Source organism: Cebus imitator, unplaced genomic scaffold (genome assembly GCF_001604975.1).
Source record: "Cebus imitator isolate Cc_AM_T3 unplaced genomic scaffold, Cebus_imitator-1.0 Scaffold107, whole genome shotgun sequence".
Classification (NCBI taxonomy): Eukaryota; Metazoa; Chordata; class Mammalia; order Primates; family Cebidae; genus Cebus; species Cebus imitator.
In genome coordinates, this window is record NW_016107422.1 from 5390540 (window position 1) to 5405743 (window position 15204).

Here is a 15204-nt window from a genome sequence, read left to right on the forward strand (position 1 = left end):
CAGAGGCAGCAAAGGGGTAGGAGGGAACATTTCCTATTTTACCTGCTAAACTGATTTTCGGTGCACATATATTTTATAAAGAGAAAGTATGTTATGACATATGAACACAGTCATTCAGCAGAGAAACATGATATATGATTATCTAATTATATCCTATAATGCCAATACAATAGAAATTTAAAGTTAAGAGATTATAAAAATAAGGAGAATGCAAATGGAAAGGCAGATGGCTAATTTTTGTTACCTGGTAACTTATTTTTTGGTTGGATCACCCAATGGGTGAACAAAAATTCTTTGGGTTCCTTCTGAGTGAACCATCTTGCCCAGGAAATAAACATGCCATTGTATCTGCATGCTTTTCAAAAATTTGCATACTTTATTAAAATAAACTAAGCAATAATGATGACAGATAAAATCATTATTAGCAGAAACACATCCAGAGTACAACGGAACTGAGAGCCGTACATCTCGGATGCAGAGTAAGAAATCAGGCCAGGCAAAATCAGTCCTTACAGCAGGCATGCACACACGCTTACAACACGCACACTCTCTCACTGCATTCACCAAAGGAGTGTTTCTGATAGACCACGGGGTCTGGGGGGCAGGGTCTTTGGCCTGGTAAAAGTCACTGCTAGCAGCACAAGGCCAGGAGAGGCTATAGGGGGAAACGCGGAGTTCTAACAGCTAGCTGAGCTCGTGCTGCAGACCGGCATCTCCTCTGCTGATCCTCCCTCCACATTAAGATGGTCTGAGACAATCTTGGCAGCTACACACACTGGGACTCAGTGGATTCCCTGCTTGGAGAGTCCCTCCTTGTCACTCTGATTCAATAGCTTCTTTCAGGAACAACTCAATTGCCTTCCTTGCTAAACTAAGCAAATACTCCAAAGGCGTGATTTTCACTCCTCACTTTCCAACAGTACATACTATAAATTCCACTTCCGCATCTCGGATGGGAGAGCAATTAAGTTCAAGGATTAGAAATACTGTAAGATATTGGCTCAGACCAGCAATTTGTTTTAACATGATTTCTCCACAAAGGTCGTGTCTACTTCTTCCCTTACCTGTAGCTCAAAGTTGGCTTGATCCAGAAATTTTTTGTTCAGCATATCTGCATACTGATTAATTGCTCGCAGGAAGACTCTGAAAGATCAAGAGAAAATTACATAATTACACACTTACGTTCTGGCACATTGGTAGGTTTGGCATTTCAATTAGATACAATCCCAGACTGTCTGGAATGTGAACTCTCTTAAGTCTTGTGCAAAGCTGTGAGGTTTTGCCAATGAAAAGACCAATGGAATTATATGCAGATGTTCTCCAAATTAATCAAGGAAATCAGCACATACAGAATGAAGGAAACAGACCAAAATAACAGTTTCTGAAAGTAACATTTAAAAAGTATCACTAAAAAAAAATCTAATTTAAAAAAAAGAAAAAAAGGTGCAAATTAAATCTTTTTCTCAAGTTGCAATGTCTTAACATTATATGATTCCATTGATCTTTGCTTAGCTGGCTTTTTCCAGTTACCCAATTGAAAGCATCCTTCACTCTGAGCTATCAGGCTTGGAATAGCTCGCTGCAACATCTCCAGTCTTGGAAGCATGGCTTACGACTTCAGTATCACTGGCCTATTTCCACATACTAATTTTGATCACTATTTTACTAGAAAAAAATTTAAAAGCTTTAGTAGACATGAAAGTGATTTGACAAGAGTTTTAGAAATTTTAATTTCTTGATTCATTGATAATGTATAATTGTAACATTCTATAAAACCACGACTTTATATACTTTTTATAATGAAATATACAATTTGGGCAATCACACATGACTAGAATACTGTTTCTCACATGCTTGTTTCTTCAACAGATTTGTGTTATAACCCTTGAAAGTGTTTACAATACTAAAGCTTCGTCCACTACTTTTTAAATGGCCCTTTTCCCTTTGCACAAAGGCAGGATGTAAGAGGAATTAGCATTAGGTCACAGATAATAAACTTAATTCCACTTTCTCTATTTAGACAGCAGGGAGCAGCCAGAGCGGAAGGGAAATGTAGGTTACTTACTAGTAACTGCTGTCCTCTGACAGCGTTAATTCTTTAGCTAAGCGCGCCATGCCCTGGCCATGTCACAGCCGCTAAAAGGCAGTGAGCCAGGGAGGAGGGAAGAAGAAATTTGCCACCCGGGGTTTTCAGGAGGTATCTGTCACCACCTGCCACCACCACCTCCCCTGTCATGGGCTGTCACTGCAGATTCTCTCATGATCACACCACGTGCCACTCTGAGAAAGGGATTTACAGACGTTATTTCATCAAGAAACCTATCAGCTGGATCTGGGACCAAAACAGCTGTGACAAAGAGCCCATGACAGAGTTTGCACTTTTGGTCACTACAGAAAACTGCAGGCGGAGTTATCTGACTTCTTCCCTGGGGACATTAAAATATAATCAGAAAGGAGGAATTGGTGTTTTTAAGTGACTATTAACGAAGGGACGTGGGGATCGCTGCCTTGTCCATTAACCTAGTGCACAGGCTGGGCATCAGCAGTCATTAGCTGCAGGGTGGCCAGACTTTGCAAATATAGGATGCCCAGTTAAATCTGAATAATAGCTCTTATTGCTGGATTCTGTAATTGATTGAAAAACAAAAAGCTGAATACAGGACATTTAGGGCATCCTGACAAATTAATACAGGATCCAGGACAAAAGCTGCAAAATTCAGGATGTGCTTTTTATCTAGTGAATGTCTGGCAATTCTAATCAGGTCCCAGTCTTGGGCTGGGGTCGGTCATGTCACCTTCAGCCCCTGGAAGTACAGGGTATGAGCTAGAGAGATGATCTAAGCCACCTGACCCTTGGCAACTGTGTTTAGAAAGCTTCTGGGGTTCAGCACTGCAGCAACCCCAGGGGTCACAGAAGAGCCCCCAAGTGTCCGCAGAATACAACACCTTCCTGTTATTAGAGGGATGGGCTGTGCCTCGATGCATACAGACACAGGGCTTCTGATCATTAACACAAATCTTTTTCTTTAATTTTTCCCTTCAGCTTTAGAACTCTGCTATTCACAGAGTACCCTAGGATCCTTGTGAGCTTTAAGAAGATATTCTTTCCAGCCCTCTCTGACAATAATGACAAGTTTACTAAAACACACATTATTACGGGGTAATTATTTTGCCTCAAGATAGCACCAAAACAGTTGTGATATGCTGCTTCTAATTAAGCTCTGGGACAATTGCAGCTAGTTAAATAAAGACAGTTCTCAAAATGACTTAAAAAATATGTCACGTAGGCTGGGCATGATGGCTCACGCCTGTAATCCTGGCACTTTGGGAGTCCGAGGCGGGCGGATCACAAGGTCAAGAGATCGAGACCAACCTGGCCAACATGGTGAAACCCATCTCTACTAAAATTACAAAAATTAGCTGGGCATGGTGACGTGTGCCTGTAGTTCCAGCTACTCAGGAGGTTGAGACAGGAGAATCGCTTGAACTGGGAGTCAGAAGTTGCAGTGAGCTGAGATTGAGCCACTGCACTCCAGCCTGGTGACAGAGTAAGACTCGGTCTCAAAAAAAATAAAAATAAAAATAAAAATATGCCATGCTAAAATAATGTGAAGGCTCAACAAAACTTTTTAAGAAACTGACAACTGAGAAAGTGCAGGGCTGAGAGGCAGATTCTATAATTTAGATTACCTATAAATTTTTTAAAATGCCAGGACAAAAAACAACGTGGAAATTCAAGTGCCATGAGGAAAATTGAAGGAAAGATCAAATAAAACCATAATCAGTGCAGTAAACAAAGATCAGATGATGCTTGGGCTCAGTGCATCAAGGCCTGCGTCACTTGCACAGAAACACCCAGGCCATGCATAAGTGACATCCTCCAGCCCACACCCGATGGAGCTGAAAACAAAGCTACGCTCTGGGTCAATCACCTAACTAGCAAGAAGAAATGTAACCAGAGACTAACTTTTAGGTAAGAAAATCTATTAGTTGGCCCGGCACAGTGGCTGACGCCTATAAATCCTAGCACTTTGGTGGGTGGATCACCTGAGATCAGGAGTTCAAGACTAGCCTAGCCAACATGGTAAAACCCTGTCTCTACTAAAAATATAAAAGACAATGGTCTTTAGAAGAAAGCTGTGGTCACGGTTTTCTCATTTACAAGCCAGAGATAATATTTATTATATCAAAGGAGATAGCTACAAAGACTTCTATAAAAGCAAAATGTGAACATTATATTGACTGTATTTTTAATTACTGAGAAGTCAGTGGAAATTGAAGAGCATTTGTAGGATTTGAGAAAAGTCTGCTGCGCTTTCATTTATCCAACACTTCCCATGAACGATATGCTTTCTATAGTAATACGCCAGCACATTTGATTTCCACAGAATAACCAAGGAGATGCTGTTATCCCTATTGCAGAGCTGAGATTTAGAGACCAGCCCAAAGCTACAGGCAACACATGAAGCAAAATGGGGGTCTGAGCCCAGCATCCCTAACCTGAGAGCCCACAATGGGGCCTTCTTTTAGATCCCTTCATAAAGAAAGGGGAGCTCCAGTCAACAAAATACAAGTCGTTCCTTTTGTTTTGGGGACTGACACCTCCCATCTATTTCAGCCTTGCCCCGGCACCAACAGGAGTCACTGGCTACAGTCACCTGTGTTCTGAGAGTCCTGGTCAGGGGCTCAGGCAGAACAGGACCATTGCCTGCAGGGACCCAGAACAGATCTTAGTTTCTACCTGCTGCCTTTAATGACAATGATGACAACAACAAAACACAAATGTTTCTTTTCTTTTTTTGTTTTTTGAGATGGAGTCTCACTGTGTCGCCCAGGCGGGAGTGCAGTGGGGTGATCTTGGCTCACTGCATCCTCCGTCTCCCAGGTTCAAGTGATTCCCCTGTTGCAACCTCCCAAGTAGCTGTGGTTACAGGCATGCACCACCTCATCTGGCTAATTTTTATATTTTTAGTAGAGGCGGGTTTCACCATGTTGGTCAGGCTGGTCTCAAACTCCTGATCTCATGATCCACCCACACTGGCCTCCCAAAGTGCTGGGATTACAGGCATGAGCCACCACTCCCAGCCTACGAATGCTTCTTTTTAAATGACACATTCACCAACTCCTAATTCTTTCTTTTCCTATATAGGATCAGGACTGCCTTTGAGCCAGAGCACTCATGGTAGCCGTTAAGGTGTTTAAATTAAGATCTGTTCTGGGTACGTGCAGACATGGGTTCTGTTCTAGATGGGCCCCTCACTGTGACTCTCAGAATGCAGCCGAGCAAGCAGGCAGCGATTCCTGCTAAACCCTCCTCAAACAACACTAAGTGCGTGTGCCACACTTCCCAAGGGGCAAAGCTCTAAGTGGGCCCTGAAGCACATGGCTTTTAAGGCGTTTGGGCTCATGGTGAGAGTCCAAGGTGCCATCCTCATAAAACAGGGAGAAAGCCGAGGAGAACCAACATGTTGAGAAACAGGCCCCCCCACCAGAGGAGGAAGACACACAAGAATCTACCCAGCAAGTCATGCATGAGACTGACCTAGAAAACACTAGAAACCTAATGAATTGCACAACAAAGACCTAAATAGTCCAGTATGAAATGGGTAAAGAAAATACTGCAAAGTATTCCCTCAAATAATATAAATTTACCCAAATTTATTTATTAATTCAATGGCATTCCAGCTAAAATCCAAAGAGTATGTTTTTAAAAGAGAAACTCAGCTATCTGACTTTAAACTGGAGTTTCCATTTGGAAATGGAAGAGGAAATGCACAAAAATAGCCAAGATAATTCTGCAGTAGAAAAAGCAGTGACTCTGCTAGCTGGGTAGAAAGGCGTAAGGATTAAACCACTATGATAATAACATAGAAAATGGAATTTATACACCCATACATTTGAGATGATGTTAATTGTAGCATTTCAAATCATTGAGGAAAGAGTCATCTATTCATGAAATGATGTGGGAAAAAGTGAAGTTAAATCCTTACCCCTATACTAACTACAGAAATCCCAAAGGGATTAAGCACCTGAAAGGTAAAACAAAAACAAAACCACAAAACCACAAAGGTATTAGCAGGTTCTAACTCATACAAAATAGTAAAATTTAGAAATATGTTATATTAAGGCAAGGAGAGATTTGCCAAGTAAAACATAAAACCAGATAGCTATAAAAGAACAGATTTCACTGCAGAAAAATGAAATATTTCTATATGATAAGCCTAAACCCATGCCTAGCCTAGATCAAGAATTCCAACTCATGAAAAAGGAAGACAAACAGCTGAATACAAACATGAGCAGAAGACACGATCAGAGAGTTCACAGCAGAAACCCACATGCTGCTAAGTATTCGTAGCCTAAATAATCGTCAGAAAAATGCCAATAAAAATAAAAATCAATCATTTTAAGGAAATCAATGTTGAAGATTCTAGACAGAAAGGAGCTGCTCTCAAACAAGGTTGCTAGGACAGCAAATTCCTAAAATCATGTTATGAAGGAAACTTATCATTTTCATAAAACTTAAAATGTCGTATCATTTGGCCTAGAGATCAACCTATCCCATAGCACTGTGTGCACCAAGACGCACACACATCATATTCTTCACGGTAGCACAGCTTGTGACTATAAACAACTGGAAACAGCCTCTAGGTTATCAGGACAGAAATGGCTGAACACATGTTGGCACACTCACATCGTGGAATATGACAGAGCTGAAAAACACAGAGTATGATCCAGTTCACATTAAAGGCCAAAAGAAAACATGCAGAAGCCCATATAAATGCTGAAAGCATGACAAAGAGTTCAGAACAATCAGTTAAAAGTTATCCCTGCAGATGGGCGTCAGAGGCAGCAAAGGGGTAGGAGGGAACATTTCCTATTTTACCTGCTAAACTGATTTTCGGTGCACATATATTTTATAAAGAGAAAGTATGTTATGACATATGAACACAGTCATTCAGCAGAGAAACATGATATATGATTATCTAATTATATCCTATAATGCCAATACAATAGAAATTTAAAGTTAAGAGATTATAAAAATAAGGAGAATGCAAATGGAAAGGCAGATGGCTAATTTTTGTTACCTGGTAACTTATTTTTTGGTTGGATCACCCAATGGGTGAACAAAAATTCTTTGGGTTCCTTCTGAGTGAACCATCTTGCCCAGGAAATAAACATGCCATTGTATCTGCATGCTTTTCAAAAATTTGCATACTTTATTAAAATAAACTAAGCAATAATGATGACAGATAAAATCATTATTAGCAGAAACACATCCAGAGTACAACGGAACTGAGAGCCGTACATCTCGGATGCAGAGTAAGAAATCAGGCCAGGCAAAATCAGTCCTTACAGCAGGCATGCACACACGCTTACAACACGCACACTCTCTCACTGCATTCACCAAAGGAGTGTTTCTGATAGACCACGGGGTCTGGGGGGCAGGGTCTTTGGCCTGGTAAAAGTCACTGCTAGCAGCACAAGGCCAGGAGAGGCTATAGGGGGAAACGCGGAGTTCTAACAGCTAGCTGAGCTCGTGCTGCAGACCGGCATCTCCTCTGCTGATCCTCCCTCCACATTAAGATGGTCTGAGACAATCTTGGCAGCTACACACACTGGGACTCAGTGGATTCCCTGCTTGGAGAGTCCCTCCTTGTCACTCTGATTCAATAGCTTCTTTCAGGAACAACTCAATTGCCTTCCTTGCTAAACTAAGCAAATACTCCAAAGGCGTGATTTTCACTCCTCACTTTCCAACAGTACATACTATAAATTCCACTTCCGCATCTCGGATGGGAGAGCAATTAAGTTCAAGGATTAGAAATACTGTAAGATATTGGCTCAGACCAGCAATTTGTTTTAACATGATTTCTCCACAAAGGTCGTGTCTACTTCTTCCCTTACCTGTAGCTCAAAGTTGGCTTGATCCAGAAATTTTTTGTTCAGCATATCTGCATACTGATTAATTGCTCGCAGGAAGACTCTGAAAGATCAAGAGAAAATTACATAATTACACACTTACGTTCTGGCACATTGGTAGGTTTGGCATTTCAATTAGATACAATCCCAGACTGTCTGGAATGTGAACTCTCTTAAGTCTTGTGCAAAGCTGTGAGGTTTTGCCAATGAAAAGACCAATGGAATTATATGCAGATGTTCTCCAAATTAATCAAGGAAATCAGCACATACAGAATGAAGGAAACAGACCAAAATAACAGTTTCTGAAAGTAACATTTAAAAAGTATCACTAAAAAAAAATCTAATTTAAAAAAAAGAAAAAAAGGTGCAAATTAAATCTTTTTCTCAAGTTGCAATGTCTTAACATTATATGATTCCATTGATCTTTGCTTAGCTGGCTTTTTCCAGTTACCCAATTGAAAGCATCCTTCACTCTGAGCTATCAGGCTTGGAATAGCTCGCTGCAACATCTCCAGTCTTGGAAGCATGGCTTACGACTTCAGTATCACTGGCCTATTTCCACATACTAATTTTGATCACTATTTTACTAGAGAAAAATTTAAAAGCTTTAGTAGACATGAAAGTGATTTGACAAGAGTTTTAGAAATTTTAATTTCTTGATTCATTGATAATGTATAATTGTAACATTCTATAAAACCACGACTTTATATACTTTTTATAATGAAATATACAATTTGGGCAATCACACATGACTAGAATACTGTTTCTCACATGCTTGTTTCTTCAACAGATTTGTGTTATAACCCTTGAAAGTGTTTACAATACTAAAGCTTCGTCCACTACTTTTTAAATGGCCCTTTTCCCTTTGCACAAAGGCAGGATGTAAGAGGAATTAGCATTAGGTCACAGATAATAAACTTAATTCCACTTTCTCTATTTAGACAGCAGGGAGCAGCCAGAGCGGAAGGGAAATGTAGGTTACTTACTAGTAACTGCTGTCCTCTGACAGCGTTAATTCTTTAGCTAAGCGCGCCATGCCCTGGCCATGTCACAGCCGCTAAAAGGCAGTGAGCCAGGGAGGAGGGAAGAAGAAATTTGCCACCCGGGGTTTTCAGGAGGTATCTGTCACCACCTGCCACCACCACCTCCCCTGTCATGGGCTGTCACTGCAGATTCTCTCATGATCACACCACGTGCCACTCTGAGAAAGGGATTTACAGACGTTATTTCATCAAGAAACCTATCAGCTGGATCTGGGACCAAAACAGCTGTGACAAAGAGCCCATGACAGAGTTTGCACTTTTGGTCACTACAGAAAACTGCAGGCGGAGTTATCTGACTTCTTCCCTGGGGACATTAAAATATAATCAGAAAGGAGGAATTGGTGTTTTTAAGTGACTATTAACGAAGGGACGTGGGGATCGCTGCCTTGTCCATTAACCTAGTGCACAGGCTGGGCATCAGCAGTCATTAGCTGCAGGGTGGCCAGACTTTGCAAATATAGGATGCCCAGTTAAATCTGAATAATAGCTCTTATTGCTGGATTCTGTAATTGATTGAAAAACAAAAAGCTGAATACAGGACATTTAGGGCATCCTGACAAATTAATACAGGATCCAGGACAAAAGCTGCAAAATTCAGGATGTGCTTTTTATCTAGTGAATGTCTGGCAATTCTAATCAGGTCCCAGTCTTGGGCTGGGGTCGGTCATGTCACCTTCAGCCCCTGGAAGTACAGGGTATGAGCTAGAGAGATGATCTAAGCCACCTGACCCTTGGCAACTGTGTTTAGAAAGCTTCTGGGGTTCAGCACTGCAGCAACCCCAGGGGTCACAGAAGAGCCCCCAAGTGTCCGCAGAATACAACACCTTCCTGTTATTAGAGGGATGGGCTGTGCCTCGATGCATACAGACACAGGGCTTCTGATCATTAACACAAATCTTTTTCTTTAATTTTTCCCTTCAGCTTTAGAACTCTGCTATTCACAGAGTACCCTAGGATCCTTGTGAGCTTTAAGAAGATATTCTTTCCAGCCCTCTCTGACAATAATGACAAGTTTACTAAAACACACATTATTACGGGGTAATTATTTTGCCTCAAGATAGCACCAAAACAGTTGTGATATGCTGCTTCTAATTAAGCTCTGGGACAATTGCAGCTAGTTAAATAAAGACAGTTCTCAAAATGACTTAAAAAATATGTCACGTAGGCTGGGCATGATGGCTCACGCCTGTAATCCTGGCACTTTGGGAGTCCGAGGCGGGCGGATCACAAGGTCAAGAGATCGAGACCAACCTGGCCAACATGGTGAAACCCATCTCTACTAAAATTACAAAAATTAGCTGGGCATGGTGACGTGTGCCTGTAGTTCCAGCTACTCAGGAGGTTGAGACAGGAGAATCGCTTGAACTGGGAGTCAGAAGTTGCAGTGAGCTGAGATTGAGCCACTGCACTCCAGCCTGGTGACAGAGTAAGACTCGGTCTCAAAAAAAATAAAAATAAAAATAAAAATATGCCATGCTAAAATAATGTGAAGGCTCAACAAAACTTTTTAAGAAACTGACAACTGAGAAAGTGCAGGGCTGAGAGGCAGATTCTATAATTTAGATTACCTATAAATTTTTTAAAATGCCAGGACAAAAAACAACGTGGAAATTCAAGTGCCATGAGGAAAATTGAAGGAAAGATCAAATAAAACCATAATCAGTGCAGTAAACAAAGATCAGATGATGCTTGGGCTCAGTGCATCAAGGCCTGCGTCACTTGCACAGAAACACCCAGGCCATGCATAAGTGACATCCTCCAGCCCACACCCGATGGAGCTGAAAACAAAGCTACGCTCTGGGTCAATCACCTAACTAGCAAGAAGAAATGTAACCAGAGACTAACTTTTAGGTAAGAAAATCTATTAGTTGGCCCGGCACAGTGGCTGACGCCTATAAATCCTAGCACTTTGGTGGGTGGATCACCTGAGATCAGGAGTTCAAGACTAGCCTAGCCAACATGGTAAAACCCTGTCTCTACTAAAAAAAAAAAAACAAAAAAAAAAAAACAAAAATTAGCCAGCTGTGGTGGGGTGTGCCTGCAGTACCAGCTATCTTCAGGAGGCTGGGGCAGGAGATTCACTGGAACCTGGGAGGCAGAGGCTACAGTGAGCTGAGATTGCAACACTGCATATTAGAAGCTTTTCCATAAAAATCTGCTTTCTATTACAGAGGAATATGAGAAGGATCACAAGCTAAGCCAAGTGTTTGGATGGCAGGATGCCTTCCCAGAATAAATGAAGGGCTCCACACAGCTCAGGATCATAGTCCTTTGTCCAACAGGCAATCCTAGCGTGTGGGGTATGAGTGTGCCTGACTCTGCATCCCTGATGACTCTATCTGTGCTGAGACTGCTGGAGTTGGGTTTAGGGTAAGAGAAGGCCTCCGGATTGTGAGCAGAGCATAGGTATCTTGAAGGCAGTGGCCACATCTGCTTGTTCACCCAAGTGCCCTCGGTGCCAAGTCAGCATTTGGTACAGAGTATATGCTCACCAGGTAACTGACATAGGAAAGAATGAATAAATGGATGGAAGAATAAGTGAATGAATGAGAGGAGGAAGGAGCTGGCTCAGAAGGTCAGGCTCTGGCCCAAATTGGATGCCAAAGGGAGGCTAGAGTATTTGGTTGCCTCCAGCTCTCCTGGAGTCCTTGCATTCTGTGTAGGTTTTCTGGGGTGGGATTCAGCTCTCTTCAGGCTCTTCTTTTTTTTTTTTTTTTTTTTTTTGAGACAGAGTCTTGCTGTGTCACCCAGGCTGGAGTGCAGTGGTGTGATCTCGGTTCACTGCAACCTCTGCCTCCTGGGTTCAAGCAATTCTCCTGTCTCAGCCTCCCCAGTAGCTGGGATTACAGGCATACACCACTATGCCTAGCTAATTTTTTGCATTTTTTAGTAGAGACAGGGTTTTGTAATGTTGGCCAGGCTGGTCTTGAACTGCTGACTTCATGATCTGCCCACCTTGGCCTCCTGCTGGGATTACAGGCGTGAGCCACCTCAGATTCTTCTTATGCAAACTTCTCATTAGGCATTTGTCATCTATGGCTGGGCATTATTCATGACTCCTTCACTCTCCTCTCCACCTCCAGGGCTCCTTCTCTCATTCTCCTCTTCCCCTCTGGAGCTGGTTACTTGATGGCAGGAATCTTGTCTTTCACCTATCAGGATCCTGGTAGCAGGAAGAATGGACCTCTTGCCACTGCACATTTCCTAAACTGCTCTCATCTTAGGAACCATTAGTTTATTACCTAACAGAGGTCTCTGAGCCAAGATGTGTCCAGGGCCTCCCACCAGTCAAAACAAAGTCCTCTGTCTAGCAGGCAATCCTAGGGCCTGTGGAGTATGAACATGGCTGACTCTGCAGTCCTGTGCTGGACACTGCTGGAGTTCCGTTTAGGGTAAGAGAAGCCCTCCAAACAAAACACAAACAAACAAAAACACCCTTAGCTTGCCCCTGTGAAGAGTTAGAATCCACCCTGGGGCAATTAAAGTTCCTTGTATTCTCTATATTCAGCATTCATCAAGACTCAATGAATGGAATTCAGGTATAACGCAGGGAGCATAAGAAAGATCCTTGCAAGGGATGGGCAGCTGGAAGATGGGAACAGGAAAGACAGGCACTGCTTCTCTTCTACCAGAAAAGCTAGGACTGGGGGAAGGAAGGGATCAACCGCCCTGAGAACCAAACAAGTCATATCTTATTCTGAGCCAGAAGAATGAAGTAATTTCTAAAAAAAAATATAACAAATGTGGTGAGAATTAAATGCTTTCAGGAATGCTGTCTTAAAAGTGGTCAAAATTTATAGAAGGATTATTTATAATTTAAAATTCAGGAGATAAAACCAAACATACAAATAAATAATCCAGAAAGAATCACAGGCAAATTATGTCAACTTAAAAAGATTCAAAAAGCCACAAGGTCTAGAAGCTTGTGAATTTTATTTTTAATGGTTCGATGGAGAGAAATACCTCTTCTTGGAAACTGATTCCTGTCTCCAGGAAGTCAGAAGCATCACCTCTATCAAACCTGTCATGACATTATCCACTTAAAAAAATGTGAGGCCAGTAGGAAATGGAGCTGGGTTCACTCCCAATAGAATTCAAACAACAAACCAGGAAGCTTTCGTGACTTCTTTCTCTGCTATCCTGGACATTTAATCCCACTAGAAACAAAAACTGTTCATTCCTCACAGTGCCAAATATGAGTTTAATTGTAGCCTCCACATACACATATTTGTACAATTAAAGTTTAATTCAAGCATGTCCATCTATTGATGGCTTCATGTCCATTTAAACATGGAGCTACCTGACCTTCAGAAAGTTATTCAACACCACCAGGAAATGAGACGTATGTGAGGGAACAGGCATGTTAATTCATTTGATTTAATCATTCCACAGTGTATACATGTATCATAACGTCCCACTCCATGCCATAAACGTGCACAATTATCTGTCAATTTAAAATAGGATTTAAGAAATGTTAAAAGAAAACATGTTGCTCAACTTTTCGAGATCCTCATATTTTCCACCGACAAATGAAAACACTCAACCACAGTGCCTCTAAGCTCCCTGGAACTTCTAATCTATGGATTTTGTTTTTTACTTGTGAGATTAAAGGTAAGGAAGAGGCATCACCACATGATACCAAGTTATTTGAACACTGATATGATCTTCACAGACACCTTACAAAATGTTAAGTTGAATTTGGTAAAATAGACAAACCCGGGGGTCAAGCCTCTCGGCAGCATGAAGGCCCTGGAGGAGGTCCCACCAGGGTGGCTTTTCTGTTCTTGGATAAAAAGGGTGGGTAGATGCAGCGCCTGGGCTCCCACGGGAGACTATCCCCCAAAGCTGCCTATTTGGAAAGCCAAGTGCCAGCAATAAAAGTAGCACAGTCCTAAATAATTACGCGTTAATTGAGTAGAGGGGAACTTAGCAAGTGAAAAGTCATCAGGAACCAATTTAACTATTCCTGGCACAATTATAGGCCCCTGATGATGACAGAGCCTCAGGCCCTCCTAGCACCCCTGCTACCCAGTGTTTGCTGCCAATAAAGCAGGAAGATGAGGAGCCTCATCACTAGAGAGAGGACGCGGAGAAAGGCAGGGAGCTTCCAGTGGCTTTCAAAGCCCCATTTCTCACACTGGGAAGCTGTGGGGGTTTTTGAATTCCTTCCCTCAACTTGCTTTAAGTTACATAATTAGCTTATACACTTCAACATGAGGGCATTTAAATATCTCCAGCATGAAAACAGGCTGCTTTAGGGGAAAGGATGTATCTCTTAACACAATGTTTTACCCAAAATGGGTGGGAAAAAAGGAAACAAATTAAAAGTGACACATTCCATCCACACAGAAAAATGAGTCTAGCAATAGTAGCTGGGAATTTGCCGTCAAATGATTTCTGCATGATTCAGGGATGCTGGGAAGAGGTGAATTACGGTGAAGTGATAAGAGAGATGCAGAGAATTGACTTAGTCCGATGGGAAGGAGAGAGAAGGAACGCTTCATCTCAGCCATCTGTCTCCTGGCACATCCCCTTGGCAGGGGGGCTCTTTCGTCCAGGTGGTGACTCAACATGGTCTGCAACTTCCTACCTTGGGATGTTGATGGGGAAATTAAAACCACAGGTGCAGAAAGAAGTGAGTTCTAAGAAAGACCCCCAGGATAACAAGGGCAAAGTCACGGAAAGCTGGGGACCTGGGTGGGACCTGCCTCATGTCTTCTGGATTTGGGAAATGGTGGGAAGACCAATGCCACTAGAAAGTTTTGGGAATGAGGGGAGAGGGATCAACTGGGCCAGACTATGAGAGATGAGGATGCCAGGCTCTGGGGTCTGCATATTTGCTCGTGGGCAACAGGGGTGGGGGGGGGCTGAGGATTTTAACGCAAGGAAGGGACCTCTGGGGTCGTTCTTGTTGCCTCTACCTTCTCCCAATCCTGCCTGGTTCACCTATTTCAAATCCACAAAATAAGTGTTGACTTGTCGGATTTAGCAGCAGCATGGGTAAAGGAAAAAATGTTTTCAAGACAAACATATCAGAAATGCCCCCCGGCAAACACCAGGAAGTGAGAAGTCTCTACAGCTGGGGGAGCAGCGAAGGAGGCAGAGACTGACTCTAAGACTCCAACCTGGAGAATAAAGGAGGGTCTGAGCTCACCTCAGAGTCCCTGCCCCAGCAGCCCAGTGTCCACTCACCTCAGAGACCCCACCCCGGCACCCCAATGTCTGCTCACCCCAGAGACCC

At 42.4% G+C, this 15204-nt stretch overlaps 1 protein-coding gene across 1 annotated transcript in view; it reads right to left on the minus strand.

The window, feature by feature from the left end:
- Positions 1–15204, minus strand: part of DOCK1 (dedicator of cytokinesis 1) — a 541550-nt gene that overhangs the window by 113798 nt on the left and 412548 nt on the right. The window contains 1 exon segment of the mRNA XM_017537892.2: positions 7906–7984. Within this exon segment, the coding sequence (XP_017393381.1) occupies positions 7906–7984 (79 nt within the window).